General features: G+C 39.8%; 1 protein-coding gene across 1 annotated transcript in view; it reads left to right on the top strand.

The window, feature by feature from the left end:
- Nucleotides 1-4,800: 4,800 nt before the first annotated feature.
- Nucleotides 4,801-19,398, top strand: part of cbln1 (cerebellin 1 precursor) — a 19,692-nt gene continuing 5,094 nt past the window's right edge. Inside the window, exons 1-2 of the mRNA XM_020604385.1 lie at nt 4,801-5,572; nt 6,900-7,019. Coding sequence (XP_020460041.1) covers nt 5,315-5,572; nt 6,900-7,019 — 378 coding nt within the window. The 5' untranslated portion in view covers nt 4,801-5,314. The remainder of the gene's footprint in view (nt 5,573-6,899; nt 7,020-19,398) is intronic.

Here is a 19,398-nt window from a genome sequence, read left to right as displayed (position 1 = left end):
CTGGAGAAGACCTGTATGGAGGAGTGGGCCAAAATCCCTGCTGCAGTGTGTGCAAATCTGGTCAAGAACTACAGGAAACGTCTGACTTCTGTAACTGTAAACAAAGGTTTTGGTACCAAATATTAAGTTCTATTTTTCTATTGTATCAAATACTTATTTCATACAATAAAATGGAAATAAATTATTTAAAACTCTAACAATGTGATTTACTGGATTTTTTTGTAGATTCTGTCTCTCACAGTGGAGGTGTACCTACGATGAAAATTACAGATCTGTCCATTCTTTGTCAGTGGGAAAACTTGAAAAATCGGCAGTGTATCAAATACTTATTTGCCCCACTGTACCTAGTAACTACTAATTGTCTCTAAGTGTCAGCCTCGTGATAGACTGGTGACCTGTCCAGGGTGTACTCCGCCTCTTGCCCAGTGTCAGCTGGGATTGGCTCCAGCCCAACTAGAGGTTGAACATTCCAAGGTATGAAGAAACTTGATCATGAACAGCCTATGTGGAAAGACAGCAGCTAAGAAGTGACTTTTTCAGGAGACAGGGGAAAAGGCTGAGCTATGCAAAAGCTTGCAAAGATTGGAGTGAAGATCAGTGGTAAAGAGTCTCTTGGAGTGATGAATGGAAGTTTGAAATGTTCAGGTCCAATTGTCAACAGTATGTGAGAAGAAGAGTTGGAGAGAGAGTAAGAAAGGGTGTAGCTGCCTTCAGTAAAACGTGCCAGAGGGTCTGTCATGGTTTAAAGACCGTCTCCCCAAAAGAATTCAAGCTGTACTAAATGCAAAGGGAGGTCACACTAAATACTGACTTTGGACTGTAGAAACCATTTTGTTCTGAAAATGTTGCTTTGTAATATTCTTTACATATTTTCTGTATTTTCTGGTTATATCTTAATAAAGACACTGAGAAATAAATATACATAAATTATCATTACAACCTTGCTAAAACAGCTAAACTAATGGTGACCTAAGACTTTTGCACAGTACCGTAGCTTAATTACCAGTAGTTACAGTAATATCAGCTACTGACAGAAAAAATAAACTTATTGTAAAAATGAAGAAGAAGGAAATAAAGAAAACCAGCAGCTTTTTTTTCCAAACTCCAGTTGTTCGGCTGGGAGGAAGCAGATGTGCAAGTTGTCCCAGTCACAGAGGAGGTTTCTGTGGCTCCCAGGAACTTGTACTTTGACAATTTATAGTGCATGTCTCAGTGTGTGGAACACAGAAGGTTCAACTTGCTCAGTTCTTCTTTCTTGTAGGTGGGTAGGTGGGGATGGTGTGACTAGGCAGACATTGGAAGAGCTGCAGCCAGACTTGTTTACTAATCTTTAATTGGAAATTTGCTGTGGGTGGTGAAATGTAATTGTATCATATATATGACTATAGACAGCATAATTAGAGTTTAAAAATGATTTGCTCAAAATTGTTTTCATATTATCAGCCTGCAGAGCAACAAACGTTTTTAAAAAGCTTTGTTGCCAGGCTTTGGCAGAGGTTTGGTTATTTATAACTGTGGTCTCATGGCAGCCTTGAGCCCCTTCAGCTATCCTCAACAAGTAAAAACCAAGTTGAGGTTAAACTCTGGTCTTCCCACAGGCTCTGCCTCTTTTCTTCAGGCTGCCTCCTCTGTCAAATCCTTCTTTTTGTCAGAACAGCTCACAGCCTTTGGGAGCTATGTTTCTTCAACAGTTCCACATCTGCAATTTGAGATGCTTCATACAGTTCATTTTGAAATGAGACAGCCTTCTCTGCGGTTTCTTTAAAGGACTTCCTCTGTGCCTCAAGTCAGCTCTGCACCACTCATAGGGAATGACACCTAGGGACATGCAGAATAAATACATAGAATTAGCCACTTTTCTTGCTGATGGGCTCACTTTCCTGCTGCTGTTGTACAACACTATCAAAACTAATTCGACAGTTACCCTGGGGAAATGATTCTACTTGTGCCTACAGTACATCTATTTTACTTTGCTTTAGTAATAATAGCCCAAACAGTCAATTTAAAGCTATAACAGCAGAATAAATATAATTCCATATCTTCCTTTCAGTGCTCACACCTAATTAGCTTGCACACAACACATCTTAGTTCTCTGACGACAATAGGACAATATGCCAAATAACGCCATATTTTTCTTCACCTTATCTTTAATTGCCTACAGTATCATCATAATTATGATTAGAGTAATGTTTGTTTCTCATGTTATGTTTTATTTGATTATTTTGCCTTTGTCCTTCTTTATTCCCCAGAAGATGAACTTTGGTCATCTCACTGCCTAAATGTCATGTCAGCACTGCGCAGCCTCAGAGTCTGAGGCTAGACAGCATCATCGGCAGCAGGCAGGTAGGCGGACAGACAGCCAAGCATGAGAGACAGACAGGTGATTAGGCTGGCAGGTGGACAGGCAGGCAGTCAGGAAAGAAGACAGGCCTCGTGGTCCAGAGGAGACGACTATGATATCCATGATTGTTCTCAAATCTCTGCTGAGCAAAAACCAACACACACTCACAGACATAACATGCACACATTGACACACATACAGTACAAGAAATAGGTGTGAGGTGGCAGCTTGCTTGTGTCTGTCAGTCCAGTTAAACTGCAGTCAGGCCAGTGTCACCCTGAGAAACAATGAGCTCTGGTCTTCCTGTGTGACTGTGACAACCCCAGACAACTAACACACACAGAGAGTGTGGTTGGCAAAAGAGCAATGAAAGCGCGGAAGGAAAATTGAGATTTGAGTATGTGACAGCATCTATATTTGAGTATGACAGAAAGAGAGAGTGTGTGTGTCTGTGTGCATGTAAGAAAGAGAGAAAGAGAGGCAATGTAGCTCATCCCCTGCGTCTTACTTCTGAGAGAAGTCCTTTTGGCCTGTCATTCACCGTCAGCTTGTATTAGAGGCTGAAGGGAACCCCTGGGAGAGAGAAACAGCAATGGAGAGACAGGGAGGGAACCTGCAGGAATGACAGAGAGGAGGGAGGGGAAAACCAGAGGAAGACAAAGAGCAGGAGAGAAGAGATGGGAACAATAAGGACAGGTGTAAGAACAAAAGAAAGAGAAAAAAGCAGCAAAGAAGCAAAGGGAGTGGGCAGAATGACAGAGAAGAAGAGATGGAGGGATGGAGGTATGAAAGGGAGAAAGGACAGAGGTAGATAGAATGGAAGCAAAAATCAATTGGAAGATGAGAAAAGGCACAGTAAAGTAAAGAAATATTGATACAGAATAAAAAGGAAGACAAAGATAGAGGGAAAAGGACTGGCTGGAAATGAAAAACATGGAAAGGAGTGTTAAAAGAAGGAAAGAAACATGTCAAGGAGAGAAAAGGGAAGATGCTGGAAACAAAGGATGACTACAGATAAGTTTGGGAGAAACGTAATGACTAATGACAAAACAGAGAAATCATCAAGTTAAAAGCAAAAGGCTTATGTTGCCAGAGCTGGAGTGTGTGTGGTATTTTGATCGTGTATTATACAGTACACATTTTAAGCTTTGCTGGGCATTTACCTTTAGAGCCACTGCACTCCAGCTTAGGTCAACTGAAGGTGTCCCTGCAGTTAAATGAAGACCTCCGACAGCAGAAACCAAAGCAGGCAGTTATTAATAATGTAGCTGACAGGATGATATTATTTGGATATTACCTCAGAATTTTTGTACTGTTTGACTAAGATTAATCGGTCTTAACACACATGAAGGAGCATTTGAAGGGGTAGTCCACAAATTTTACATACCAAAATCAATTTACTATGTGTAAAAGTGTACGAGGCAGGGAGCTTTCGATGTCTGGGAAAATGAGTCAAGTAACACGTTATTTCTTTGAAAAGCCGTTACGGATACTACAGGATTCCGTTTCTACAGTTTGAACCTTGCTAGAGAATATGTCAGGACATCTCACCCTTTTCAGCATGAGCGTTGACCATTCTTCAAATTCCCCCGTTTTATGGAAGTGTAATACTGAATCGCTGGAATATTAAGAAAAACTCATGTCTGCTTGTCCCTGTTGGTTTGTTTCCCACTGGTGCTCATTTGGCATACTTTCTGCATTGCTGCACCATCCTGTGGTAGTGTTTACAAACACCATGGTATTAAAAATGCTTCATTTTGCTTGAAATTGTGCCTTTTTTTGCTTTACTTGCTCTATGTCTGTTTGCACTCATTTGGTAATAAATCCCACTGCAGACTGGATTTTTACATAACTTCAGGGGGTATTTACACATGGAGAGATTTCATCTCTACACCTATTATGACTTCCTGCTGTTTGCACACCAGTTTAAATACTTTGTTTTGCTCCAGTTATAATGATAATGATGATTACAATAATGATGATGATGTTGACTAGCAAATTACATCATAAGTGTGGGCTGTGTGTGTTCATCTTATGGCTCCTCCTTCATGAGGAGTGCTGCTGCTTTCTGTAGTTCACCTGCAAGCTGCCGAGATGATACTGTTTGGGAGGGTAAGAGAGGAAAGGAGAGAGAGATGGAGTGGAAGAAAGTGAAGAGAGAAAGAGTGAGAACAAAGAGAACAAGTGTGTAGATTAGAAATATAGACTTTTGAGATATAATATAGTGGGAGCAGTGATAGATAGATGGATAGATAGATAGAATACCTGTAAGAAAGGGAAGAAAGGGGAAGAGAGAGGGAGAGGGAGAGAGAGATGCTAGATAAAGTGGTGAGGCGGAGAGGGGCGGTCGCCACGCGGTGATTGGAAAATAACGAAGACGCGCACGCGCTAATATGATGATGGGTCTCCGTTACCGACGGGAGGGAGGGGGTTGTCAAAACAAAGGAAGACCGAGGCGGGAGCATCTGCTCGCGCGCCGCGTCCCTCCTCTTGAGCTTTTTGTGTTTGAAACTCTCATATCTCACATATCAATAATTCAAGCACGCGAGAAAGAGAGCAGACGGAGCACCGCGCGCGCGCTATGAGTTCTGCTGCCTGGTCACTAGTCCAGGGCCCCTCCGCTCCGCTTCTCCCTATCGTATTTCTGAGTGACAGAAAAACTGCTGAGAAGTAAGAAAGAAGGATAAGAACAGGTGAAAACTGGGGACTCGACCGGAGATACGGGGGTAATAAACTGATGTTAAAAAAGGGAGGAAAGAAGATTAAAATATCCTCATAGAGGGTCCGCGTGGGAGAAATACTTGCTGTAAGCTAATTAATCAGAAGAAAACGGAGTGACTTTAGTTGTAAAACGACCGTTTTCGAGGTTCTTCGGGGGACAACCGGAAACTCTTCCTACCTTACTTTTTACAAGGGGAATAGACCCACGGTTTAAGGTGAGAAGACGAACGAAGAAGTTCTTTCTGGTCCGGTATGTTGGCCTTTTGCCTGCTGAGTGCCGTGTGGCTCGCGGCGAGCCCGGCCCGAGCTCAGAACGAGACAGAACCAATCGTCCTGGAGGGGAAGTGCCTAGTGGTCTGCGACTCCAACCCGACCTCGGACCCCACGGGCACGGCGCTCGGGATCTCGGTGCGCTCGGGCAGCGCCAAGGTGGCGTTCTCCGCAGTCCGGAACACCAACCATGAGCCCTCCGAGATGAGCAACCGGACCATGGTCATCTACTTCGACCGGGTAGGAAGAATTCTCATATTGCAATATCTTATATTCTATTAGGTTCTAATAGCAACAAAATCAAATAAGCACAGTACGTTTTAAATTATGTTCAGTCCGTTTTAGTCTTTTTTTATTTCAAATTATTACTTCAAGCAGTAATGACTAGCGCACATATGAAGTTTGGGATAGTATGTGCGTCTGTTAAATGCGGGGCATGCATGTTGACCGGTGTGATAGCGGTCAAATAGCACATGGAGGGGACACAAATTGGACTAATGTTGCAGGGAAGTATAACATTTCATACAGTATATCGCTAGAATGTGCTGCTCATCCTGCGCGGAGACATCCTCGAGGCTGCTTCTTTGATTCTTTAGTAAAAACTCCAAATATTGAATAAAGGCTGTGCAATGGGGGCATGTTGTGTAAGATTATAGAAAAGACGGTAAAACCAAGAATCCAGGTCAAATTAGACAGTTGGGTGTATACTACAGCGACTGGACGTAGACGCAGCTGCATCTTGTGAACATCTGATACTGGTCTCGTGGACAGCAGAGAGCTGCGCTGTTGGGGATAACCGAAAGTGGAGCGGAAAAGAGACATCCATTTTTGATAATACATTTCCAAAGTATTGCCTTGTAAGCAAGACTTTGAGTAGGGGTAGGCCATTTCAACTTTTTTGCTGATTATAATATGGGAACCGACATCGCGCCAAATAATTTAGCAAGGCAGGTCTCGAGGGTGAGGTCCTATACGCGCCTGCCGTTAAAGGTCAATTCCCCTTAAAACTGCCGTTCAATTACAAGCCATAGTTCGCCCGCATCCATAAAACTAGGCATTTGGCTGCAGAAATGCATAATTGAAATTTTCATTTGAAATTTGATTGATGTCCCCATAAAGTTTGGAAGTTCTGACCAAAAAGCTTGGATAAAATCAATTATTCCTCTCCATCAGTGAATCTGAATGTGTGGTCGGGGACCACAGGGGCCCTTCAGATTCCTCTATGAAGAACGAGACAGGGAATGTATCAATTTCAATAGATTACCAGTAGAAATTATCCAGAAAATGAAATCGATAATGACCGTTTTTAAACAACTAAACAATTCAGTAGGCCTACTAAATAATCCACGTTGAGCTTCTTGAGAATCAGTTGTTTGAATACATTTGGGATAGTTTGCTTTTTAAGATGCAGAGTTTGGTTAACGTTTGTTTTTCAGGATGTCCGTGGTAATACATTTTATGCACCAGTGTGTCCTGTTTTCTGAGTGCACGAAGCATAAAAGGCCTAAAAAAATTATTTCTTCCTTTCTTTGTTCTGTCTTTCTTTTTCTTTCTTTCTTTCTTTCAGGTTCTAGTAAACGTTGGGAAACATTTTGACGAGGAGAGAAGTAATTTCATCGCGCCGCGCAAAGGGATTTACAGTTTTAACTTCCATGTAGTGAAAGTCTACAACCGCCAAACTATACAGGTAGAGCGTGTTCGTGTCTGTGTCTTTTATGTGTACGTGTATGTGTGTGCTTGTGTCTCTGTGCGCGCGGCCCACTCCATGAGCCCACACTGATATTCCCTCATAAAAGTTGAATGTCAGCCGCACTGGCAATCATTTTGTAGATGTTTGAGATGTCTTTCCCTGGAGACATCCACGGAGGCGGCCGTTAATAGATGAAAGCTAGCTGTCCGCCACCCGCCGGCCAAATCTTAATTAATCAATACATGCACAGAGGACAGAGCCAAATTAAGCGCGTGCAGCCGGCAGCAGGACGGGGTGCTGAGCGCGAGGAGGTGTACACAACTCCAGAAGCTTTCAGAACCACGGACAGCGACGGCTCCTTCTCTGTCTTGTTTCAGGAAAAGAGGCAGCAGGCCGACTCAGATGTTTGGTTATTTAGAAGATTAAAACATGAAGTAGGTTTTGAACAAAGCAAACAGAGATGGGTATTTTAATTTACTCTCTCATATACATGGTTTTATGTAGAAATAACTTGTTGCTCTATTTGTTTCTCATGCACCCACTGACACTGCCTGCAGTGTGCCCCATCACAACTCTCCTTTCATCCTCCTAACAACTCGGTTTTACTATGCATTAGATACAGTTGTCTACTCTTTTGATGTGTCAAATGATAGGAAGCACTTGAGAACTCTCTCAGCCCGTTTCCACCATTTAACATGCACATGATGAAGTTTTACAAGCCACACAGCGTTTGATTACAGTGTATCTCTTGCAAATTAAGCTGTTGTGTAATTATGCTGTTGGCTCCCCAGGGCTTTGGCATTATGTTTTGCTACTTATACTTTATTATTGGAGTCTTGAATTAATTAGCATGGCAGCAGCAGTAACAACAATAACAACAATAAGGAGGGTGGGTGATATGGGAGGGAGGAATGCTATGTCAAGCTCAGCGTGTACTCCCAGTCATCTTTGTGTGACTGAGCGCAAATAGACTGTGGATGGCAAATGCTTGACTCATGGCACTGAGGTAATTAAGTCTGTCACGCCATGCAGAACACAGTGGTGATAATGCCTGTCACATTAGCTCAAGTAGTGTTATGTGTGCCAGTATGCTGTGTTCTCAGTATGAAACACTATAGGTATAATATACTGTTAGCAGTAAAACAACAAAAGAGACATTTAAATGGAAAACCTGACTGATAAACATAGTCACCTGACAATCATACAGCAACCACAATCTTCTGGCAACAGCAAAACACTGAAGTGCAAGTCTTGTTTAGTCAAAATCCTCTCAAGCCCAAGCATTTTTAAAGAACATTTTAAAACTGATATTTAAAGTTTAGCCCTTTCTGCCATTTGAGATTTTTTCTGTCTTGTCTCTGACTTGAAACAGACATGTGTCCTCTCTCCTCCAAGCATCCAGTCTGTATGCTGCTCACCCTCATCCTGCCATCCATCCAGCGCATCTGCTGTGTTGAAAACTCCCACTGTTTGATTGCCTTAGAGTCAGCTACTGTGGTGCATGTAAGAGATGAGAGACAGCAGGACAAGGAGAGTGGTAGGGGTGAAGAGATGGGAATGATAGGAGACAGTGATACTAAATATTAGAAACTAAGAGGGATAAGGGGGAAAAGAGGGAATAAGAATGAGAACATCAGTGAAGAGGAAGTGGAGAATGGAAAACAGATGGTTAACTGAAAAGATAAAAAGAAGAAATATGTGAAGCAAAGAAAATGTATAAAAAGAAAAAAGGATACAAAAGGGGCAAAAGGGGCAAGTCAGAGAAGGACAAAGTATGGAGAGGAAAGAAAGAAAAAGATAAGGTTCAGCCAGGGCAAAGAGAAAGAGAGGAAGATATCCAGACATCATGAGTAACTATTGATTAGCGGATGCTGGATAGCTGTACGAAGGAATAAACTGTTTGTTCCATCTCTCACTGGCTTTTTCCTGTGCAGGGATCTGTCTGTCTATCTGTGAGGGGTGTGAGAAGTGACATGGGTCTCAGAAAGTCTAGCAATTACAAACAAGTATTGCAAATTAAATACAGTGCATTCTCTGATCTAAAGGCAGTTCCTACCCACAATGCCACCCGCCAGCTCTGCCTAAGCTTCCACTAATGGATAGCTTGCTTATATTATTCTTGAAGATCACCAAACACTTCCTTTTGTTACAGGTTTTCTTTTTTGGTTTAAGTATTTACATTTCTTACATGTACCACTGCCACTGAAATGGAAGCAAATAAGTTCTATCTCCCTTGGTGAACATCTTGTGCTGCAGAGCTCACAGATCAGAAAAACAAACACGGGGTAGTATTCAAAATGTGGGGTGCTCTCTAGACAGATGCACGGATTTCTTTTTTTTACTGTTTTTGAAAGCCTTAATCCTAAATATTGAACATAATTTGAAGTTAATTTGGCTTCTGTTAAAGAACTGGTCCAATGAAGTCAAAATATACCCCAGCAGTTTTATTATTACTAATAAGCCTGTCAGTGTTAAGTACAGTACATGTTGGTGTTGAATGTGGTCAAAACAGCAAAGCAAGTAAAAAAAAAAACACAACCTTTTTGGCCACTAGATGTAAACCACTGGATGGAAAATAAGAGAAAAGGAAATGCTATGGAGCAGGTTATTGTGGTTTTGCTGATTGAATAAGTGATGTTTTACAACTGTGTTTTGAGCACCCAAGCATTCAGAAGTGGCATTCACAAAGGCCTCAGGCTAAAACGGCTCTGCATGGATGAAAGCTACACAAGGAGAACGCACAAAATGCCTTATGCTGTGTGTGTGTGTGTGCATTAAGCCTCTCTGCTACTGTCATTTTGCTATTTAGAGAAGAAAACCTGGAGGCACAGCTTCTAGCTGCTGATAGCACACTTCTATGATAAGAGATTTTACCTTTTACATATTGCCTTTTGGGTTACAAGATCTTATTTTACATTGTGACTAAGAGTAGCCGTGTCTTTTTGAAGTAAGGCAGAATCCATTTGACTCTTTCATTGTCAATCTATGTTTGTAGTTTGGTTTCTAATACACATATTTTCTTTATTATCTAACTTGTGTTACTGTACTTTCAGTCCTGGGAAATGCAAACATGCTCAGTCTTCACATGCTGTGCAGTTCATTCATAGTAGCAAATACTGTGCCTGGCAACTGTAATGTATACTATAGGGAAATAGACTGTTAGTAACACATGAGTGGCACAGTTATGTCATGTTTAGCATTGGTGTTGTAAACCTCATCGTTACTTATTACACCTGATGGGTTCTGATTTAATTTATAATGATGCAGTTTATTTTATAAGGTATGCACACTAGTGGTCAAAGGGGGGAATTATTCAACATAGTATGTTCACACAAATAAAGCAGAACTTTAAGTAGACTCTTGAAGAATATGGAAGTGTTAGGATATTTTGAACAGGGAGGGTGACAAGACCATAGTGAGTGATTTCATGGTCAAACCAGGAAAGGTCTGTTTTTTTTATACTACTCTCCAATAAAAACAGTCCACTGGTCACTGGTACCAGCAGCCAGTTGTGTCCCATAGTAAGCAAATGCTACAGAATCACATATTCAAGTGAAAAAGGCCTCTAGTGACTCTAACAGTTATGACTGGAGCAAAGGATGATGTCACATGATAAAGTCTGTAAAGGGCAAAGGGCCAGGTCAAAAAAAGTTGGACTTTAGCATTTCAAACTGTCAGTCAGTGTTTCTTTTAACAACCATTGCCGTCCTATAATCACGCATTTATTATTGTAACTGTGATGAAGGTCCTCTAACCTTGACAAATAATGTATTTTAACCATGACCTTTCCCTAAACCTATTATATATAGATTCCACCACCAGGAAAAGCTGGTGCGTTATCCAGGTAGTATTATCAAATAATTGTAAATTAGGATCACACTCAGTGACAAGAAATCACTTTATTCTGCAAGAAGGCAGAATGTTTCTGGCCATCTGGCCTTCATCAGTATCACAGCCTCACAGTTCAACTGCTTCTTTATACACTGCACGCAGATGAAACCTCTATTAGTGCCCCTATATCTTCATAAGATATGCCACATATAAAGTGGTAAAAAATAGCTATCTAACCCGTTTATCATGTGACAATGCTAAGGTAATGTTTTAGTTGTGTTTAGGCACGAAAACAACCTGACTAGATTTATGGAAAGCGCACAGTGACAAAAAATCACTTTATTCAGCAAAAAGACATTTTCTTCATCAGTGTCACAGTACAGCTGCTTCTTTAAACATCGCATTTAGTTGAAACCTCTTGAGTGAATTGGTCTGCACCTGCACAGAATTGAACATATTGTCACTTTTACCTGTGTTCAAGGAACTCAGTTTGTTTCATACCAGGATTGCTCGACCAGGTGCAGGCTTTAACTAATTTAGGAAATATTTTCTGAGGTAGGGCGATGCAACCTTTATGGTTGAAGGACTTCTTTAACTCCTTACATTTTATTATGAATCATGTCTGGAAAAAGGCTAGTAACGCTTGTTTCAATGAAAACTATGCACTGGGACAGGGTTTGAACTGACAAACTGTAATATGGTGACTGTACACATAATTCACTAACATTGTTGATCAGTAAATTAGAGAAACAGTTGTGTGATTTGTAAATTATCTGTGCCATACAGTATCTCTCCTATTCTGTATGGCTTCAGAGCATACAGTGGTCAGCTTCACATTAGTGCTAAAAACACAATATCCCCATTATTCATATAAAAACCTAAGTGTGTTGCATTGTTAATGCTTTTTTCTGTGGCTGCCTTAATAATACTGTTATGGTGTTTGAGGCCAATAGCACCTCGCATATAGTGAGAATGTAAGAGATATTAGGATGTGTCACTACACTTCCAATGTGCTACAGCTACATATGTGTTTGAGGAAAATGAGTGGCCTGCAGTGCAACAGACCGAACAGCATGAACTGAGTTATGACAAAGGAAAAATAGGCTATCCTGTGCTGCTGGCTCAGACGGTGCTCAGCTTCTGCAGTGGTGATGCAGCAAAATGAAAGGCAAGTCAAAGCTACATAAATAAACATCTTATCTGTTCCCATGTTCTCTTGCCTTTGAAATGGAGGAAGGAGAAAGCTGGAAGAAAAGACAGGATAATGAAGTTGATTTGCCTGCAACTGGCCAGAAAGACATATTCTGAGCTGTCAGGCCTCACTTAGTGTATTTTAGTCGCTTGTTTGTCAGCTTGTTTCAAGGGTGGGTTTAGACATTTCTGTTGCACTAAGGCAGATTTTTTACTAATCATTTTCACTTGTAGTCCCTTGGTATTTTACCACAGTGTTTGATTTAGCAATTTTAGATTAAACAATAAAACCACTTCCACACTGAAACCTGATAAAACAAACATAAAAACAGCTCTAGATATGGATCAGTCTGATAAGCTGATAGACTGACCTGTTTCCACTGTTGGAAAGTTTATGAAAATCATAGATATCATGTGAATCTGTTAATTAAGTGATGTGCACTGATGGTCAACCATCAGCGTTAAGAATCTAGCAATTAAGAGCAATGCCTTTTGGTTATGTTTTGAAAAATACACCAGAAATGTAAAACCTCACCTTTCAGCTCATGTCATGCCATTAGTTCTTTTGTCTCATGTGACAGTTTAATGGATTTAGTTGCAGGGAGATATGGCAGTGGCCATAGTGCCGTTAAAAACATCCGCTGTCAGAGGCTGAAGGCTATGATTAAAGTCTGTGTTCCTCCAACGCGAAGTGCATTAGGTCACTGTGTTAAGCAGAGATGAATGCAAAGAGAAAGAGAGTGTTTGTTAAAACATGTTCCTCTCACTGATGTTGGTATATGAATTACAGATAAATTAATGTGGAGAGGCATTCATATGTTTGTACATTACTTTCTGTTCTGTGGTTCACTGATGAAGAACAGAGATGAAGCCTCATCTTCTGTTTTGTCTGTGCACACGCACACATGTGCATGCACAAGAGGACACTAAGCAAGCCAAATGCTTGCTTTATCAAATCGACCTGTGCTTAGTCTCCCTCACTTTGGCAGAACATTATAGAAAATTTGTGTTCATGTGTAAAAGAGAGGAGGTGTTGAGATAAAGTATTGTTTGAATATTCATTGTCCTTAAATTGAACAAAAGTGAATCATTAGAAGTGTAGACATAGTCTAAAAAAAGCGCATTTACATTTCTTGCCAGCAGCTCTTTAGACCTGCCACAGTGTTTAATTGAACCCCTCAGGATTGTCTCAGATCAACAATTACAAAATTGCTTGTTAAAACTATTTAGTTGACATTGGAAGTACACTGTTCATTAAGTGTCATTTGTACAGGATTGGAGAAACCTCATTTTAGGGTTATTTTTTGTAATCAAAATAAAAAACATGGATCTGGCATTATAGGAATAGGAATTCACATTAAATTAAAGAATGCACATTACTTATGTAGACCATTAGGGAAGTATTTGGTGACATAAATCACACCTGTCCATGTCTCAGTCTGGCTACAAGCTTCAAAGGCATTATGAGCCTGGCTTCTACATAATTTTAAGTCTAGCTGAGTTGGCAATTCAGAGCTGGACCAAACACATGTTTTCCTTTGGTAACATCCATGGGAAAAGAAATGTTAACATCTCAAGTCTTAGTAGCCTTTCACAGTCTATGTTTCTAGGTCTGATTGGCCTTCATTCATCCAGCAATCAGACCTCCAACTTTAATGTTAACCTAGATGTACACCATTTTAACAAGTTACTATTTCAGTTACATTTTTGTGTAGCCCTGATGCTTATAGCTGCTGGGGCAGCAGTTCTGCTCAGTTCAGAGAACTGTATATGTTAGGCTGCCCTATGATATGATATTTAGATGGCTTCTGGAGCCTGTCATAAATTTCTGGACTTCAAGTGGAGCTGTAAAAACAAGGGATGAAAACAGTATTAAAGGGACCATTTTTTATGACCTCAAAGTTGATGAGAGGAGTTAAAACCTTGTGAATGGTACAAGTGATGTATTTCTTACTATATTTCCACCATTAGACTTGGATACGGTCCAGTGTTAGGCTTTGCTCAATCCAGACTGCAAGCAGGATGTCTGACTGGATATGAAATGTTCCACACTCATTGCCAAGTATAATACAGCTTCACTTTAATAGTTCATTTTGACATCTGAAAATGAATAACAAGAAGCACTGTCTCTTTTTATGTGTCCTGTTAAGTAAATTACTTAACAGGACTAGATTATGGGGATGCACACTGTATTGTAAATGCTATATCACAGAATCAAAGCACTATCTGGATGACTTGTCTTATTTACATTTCCTCTATTCCTCTGGCATGACATTTGGCAAGTGATGATTGGGAGTTGTATGTCTTGCCTCTCACTGAGGAACAAATGTCATGGCTGAAGGCTTTGCCCAGTAGCTTCCACAAGGCAATGTCTTTCCCTGAGGCAATATTGATGAAGACTGGTAAAGAGTTTCTGACATTTGTAAGATGTGTTTTCTGTGCTTATAATGTAAATAGTTTGCTAAAGTTCTGACCTTTTCTCTTAGTTTTTTAATTAGACTGCTTCCACTGAATCTCTTTGAAATTACTACAGCATATGACAACACATCACTTACAGTCTCTAACAGTTAATGCTGTGTTTACACAGTGACAAAGCAGATTTTTCATATATAGCCTTTTAAATAGAAAACGATTAAAAGCTGTGGGATAGAGTAGGACAGTGAGCCAGCATGCACAGCGCCATGACGCTGAAACTGATGCAGCTAAATTTAATAGTGTCAGCATTAATTTTATTATTTACTTTTGTGCTTTTCCTACTCTGATGTGCCAACAAGTTTCCCATGATCAAGGTCTATATTTACCTATCATACCTCAAAGCTTCTGACTAGATGGTACTTTAGAGAAAACACATCACCAGTTTGCTTCACATTAGAAACTGCACTGTTTTAATTATTAGCATTAGTCACTTGGAAATAGGCCTAAACGTCTAGACACTATGTGCTGCCTTTGGAAAATTCATGTGTGAAGATTCTGTGTCTTCTTTGGCCAGGTAATTGAAAGGTGTGTAGTTTCTTCCTCGCTCCTATGTCCAAAATGTGAATATTCATTCATTATTTTATGATTGTTGCTGCTAACAAACAAACATTGTAATCAGATGTAATGAGGCACAGATGAAGAAAAAACGCCTGTCATACTGTGCTGGCAGAGGCAGACAGGCCGCAGTGATCACTGCGGCACTGATAGAGGATAAGTACATTAGAGGACTTGAGGAACACTGTCTGTCTTTGTTTGCAATCACACCCCTTTTCACCAGTGGGACTATGAGATACAGAGTAGTGCTTGCAGGGTAGCAGAAGCTTTTGTATAGCGACTGTCACATACAACATTTTCCTGGAATTGTGTTGTCAATTTATACATCATAAATAAATAGTACACCCAGTGTGCAGCTCACCTGACAAAAACTTATCACTTACAGAATGTGCTTACTAATCCTGTTACGTATCAGTTATATTAGCTGTGACAGTCCCTTACTGTAGGTTTTCCTTATTCTCACTGCAGTGAAAGATTAAATCTCCGTCATTCCCTAGTATTACACTTCTCTGGAGTGTCGAATTTGCTTTCAACAGACAGACACGGTGCATGCAAAACACCTATTAAAATATTTAGAATACATTATAACATGCTATCTTTGTCTTCCATGTGTGTACAAATGGAAAAAAGCTGCTTAATGGAAAGGGTTACAGAACACCACCATGGCCCACTGAGGGTTACAGGCTGATATTTGAGTTTTTAGAAAAGGTCTCCATAATATCTGCTCACAAGGAACAGCAATCTGAAAATATAAAAGCTTGTTGAAAGCACCAAATAAATACACAGAGCTGACCTAAATAATGTCTCCTAGCCTGCACAGATGTTCCAGATTCTAATAATGGGAGAGCCTGTGCAGCAAGAAAAAAGCTTTTCTCCCCCAAAATGCAATGCATGTTACTAGAAACTGTTTTCTGCTTCAAAATTGTGGGTAGCAGGCGGGTTTTAGAAAGCGTCACCAGACTTCCATTGTTTCCACAACATTCATTAACAAGTAGCATCACCTCCAATACAACCCCCTGTGCATGATATTGCTTTATTGATTGCTATTTACCAGCAGTTATTCTATCACCCAAACTGCATTCTTACAACAGGAAGCCTCTTGGTTTTGTTGTGGATCAGTAAAGATCCTGCTTATAACAATTCGACATTTCTTGCATGTTTTTTCCACAATACATCTTTTAATGGTAAAGAGCTAAAAGCCCTACATGTGAAACAGCAATCTATCTGTTCTATCTTACCCCCCACTGAGTCTTTGTTTTCCCAAGAACACTTCTTTTCCTGTTACACATTTGCTTTTGTACTCTGCCCCCTTCTCCTGAATGGTCCTGGAGTAACTTTGCTTCAAACTTTAGAAAACTCCATCAGAGTGTGTCACAGGCCAAAGACAGACACACTATTATGTATATGTCTGTTTCCATGTCGCTCTCTGTAAAGAGAAAGATGAGAGAGAACAAATAGAAAGAGAGAGTAGAAAAATATTAAGGCAAGGTGACAAGGAAAAGCTCCAAGAAGAAATGGGAACAGAAATCAAATGAAAAGGCCTAGAGATGACAGAACAGGGAGGGAAATGAAAAAATAGATGGAGACAAAGAGGGAAAACGATGTAGAGAAAGAGAGAAAGAAGAGTATCATTATGTCAAGACAGTTGACCGAGCAGGAAGTGATGATGCCATGACAGGATATCATCGTGTTGATGGCATTAAGTGCCGCATTGAGACGTCAGACACCTTCATTTTACATATTAAGACCCAGATTTTCTCTCTCCTCTCTGTCTCCTGCCATTTCACCCCCTTTTCTGTCTCGCCTTTCCTCTTTTATGTCCTCTTTTTTCCTCCTCATCTCACTGTTACTCAGCCAGTTAATTGGTGCTTACGCATTAATGAATGCAGATCGATCAAGGCCTGACACGATGCACAGTCCTATTATCACGCTTTTATGTTTATGGCCAGTAATTGTAAGGGTATAGTTGACAGCGTATGTGTGTGTTTGACTGGGAGAGGGGATGGCAGACTGCCGCACACAGGCACAAACACCACATGCTTTTTATTCATACTGTACAGATGTTTGTGTGTGTGGTGACCACAGCCTCAAAGCAAAAGCCACTGTCAGGGCTTTATTAGAGCTATACATCACTGGCACATACAACACCTATTGACCCACTGTGGCTCTCTGTGTATGAGACAGAGAGAATCAAAGAGGGATGTAGTTCCTTTCAAGGTTGCACTGTTTTCTGCCATTTTTACGTGTTGATATAATGTCTGAAAATAATGCAGTTTACTACATCGCTAATACCTAATGAACAAAACTTTCCCATTGCCACTAAAGACATGCACATGACTATGGAAACTAATCAGGAGGTATAGAAGGACTTTTACACTAAACCTTTGTGTAAAATACACTGGACTTTGATATGATACCAACATTAGAAAATGCTTTACTTGCTCCTTGCACCAAATATAGCAAGGCAGTTCAGTGGGATGATGCAGCAAATACATTTTTATCTTTTATATTTTATGTGAAGTCCTGATGACTTAGTACTCAATTGCCAAAAGCCAAATGTCACATTAGCTGTGTCTGTTAACAATACTATCATGTTTTAACAGAATGCGGCACTGACATACGTATGTGTGTGAAAGCCAGAAAGCTGATAGAGCCTGGCAATAGTAAAGATTCCACATCTGTACAGGGGTTAAGGAAGCAAAACAACAAAGGAATGTGTTTAAATAATAGACTGTGTATGGATTATGTGAGTATGTGGGCATTGCAACATAGCCAAAAAGAAACTGTATTTTTTTCATATTGATCAGCACTGATAATTATTGATATGTATGTATTGATATGTAAAGAAGGAATCACATTCAACATGTTTGTTGAAGTCATGAATATGCACAGTGTGTTATGGTGTGTATCACTGAACATTATTTACAAGAAAACAGGTTTGGTTATACTGTAATTTTAAACAATCAATTTTAATTAATTAATAATCTGATACTCTGCACTAATGCAGATTATGATTTATGCTTATTAGGCTATAGGATATATTAAGATGTCTGTCTATTCATCCATCTTTTTTTTATTAATTGCAATGCAGAAGACAGGATGTTAGCAGGACAGGGAAGACAAACCAGTGGATCCAGGACAAGGTGTATGTTGAGTGTGGAAATGCTTTATTTTACATAGTGTATTCTTTCTTTCTTTCTTTTTGTTGTGTGTGCACAACTCTGTTCAGTCTAAGGAAGAGAAAAAAGTCTAAGTGAGTAATAGGGGAAGTTTGGGGGAAGTAGTTAAAGTGATTAAATAAATAATTATAATGGACAGAGGCCTACTATTACTGCCATGATGATGCTAATAATAATAATAATTATAACAATAACTTACAATGATAATAAAGACAAGACAAAGAGGGGCTGGCAGTGTGTGTCTCATCATATTTCTCAACTTCTTAAGTATCTTTGTTTGATTTATAGCAAGTAAGAAAGGAATATCAAAAGGCCTGTGTGTGAATTTATTACATAGTAGTTTTTCTAACAATTGTCATCAAGCATCACTTATCATATTAAAGAAATTTAGAAGTGCTTAAAATAATCTTTTTCACTAACCCACCCTCCATCTCTATCACACTTGCTATGTTTCCTCTGTAAAGGGACAAGCCATTTGTTTTAATTGTGCATTTGTTTCCTTTACTCATCACATTACAAATAACTTTCACATACTATTAAACTGCTTTGCAAATCATGAGGTGGTGGCACCAGAACTGCTGGATTGTGTTCAGAGGGAACATCTTATTTCAAATGAATGAAGTGCTAATAGCAGTGATGGTGTTGCTAGGATGGTGGATGTATAACGTGCACAGCTGTCACAGTGTAGACTAGGGTGTGCATCCAGACTCTAAACAACCAGACCATCACAGTGCTGTCAGTCCCTAAATGTAACCATGAAGAGGATTAATACTGCTGCAATCATTACGAGTAGATGTTGTACTGTAAGACGAGATATGTTGCTGGAAAATACATTGTCTGTGAACATTTTACTGACATGTTCAGTATAAACATATTTGCTACTTTCCAAATGTGTAAATTAACATTTCCTCATTGCCACTAATAAAAAAATGTAATTTGGTCACAAATAAGTTCCCCACAGTTTGCTGTTTTACATTAGTTTTACATGAATAATTTGTATCAGACAGAGATGCAGTTACTGCAGTGCACAGTCAGATGAGATCCAAATGTCATGTTTCTACATTTCAGTTAAAGTGACTTGTGCTCATCTTCCATCAGAAATCGAACACTCTGTAAATAGTATCATATTTATAATCAACCAGGAC

The sequence above is a fragment of the Monopterus albus genome, unplaced genomic scaffold, assembly GCF_001952655.1.
Source record: "Monopterus albus unplaced genomic scaffold, M_albus_1.0 scaffold65.1, whole genome shotgun sequence".
In the NCBI taxonomy this organism is placed as follows: Eukaryota; Metazoa; Chordata; class Actinopteri; order Synbranchiformes; family Synbranchidae; genus Monopterus; species Monopterus albus.
The sequence above is the reverse complement of the archived record's forward strand: the minus strand, read 5'-3'. Positions and strand labels throughout refer to the sequence as shown.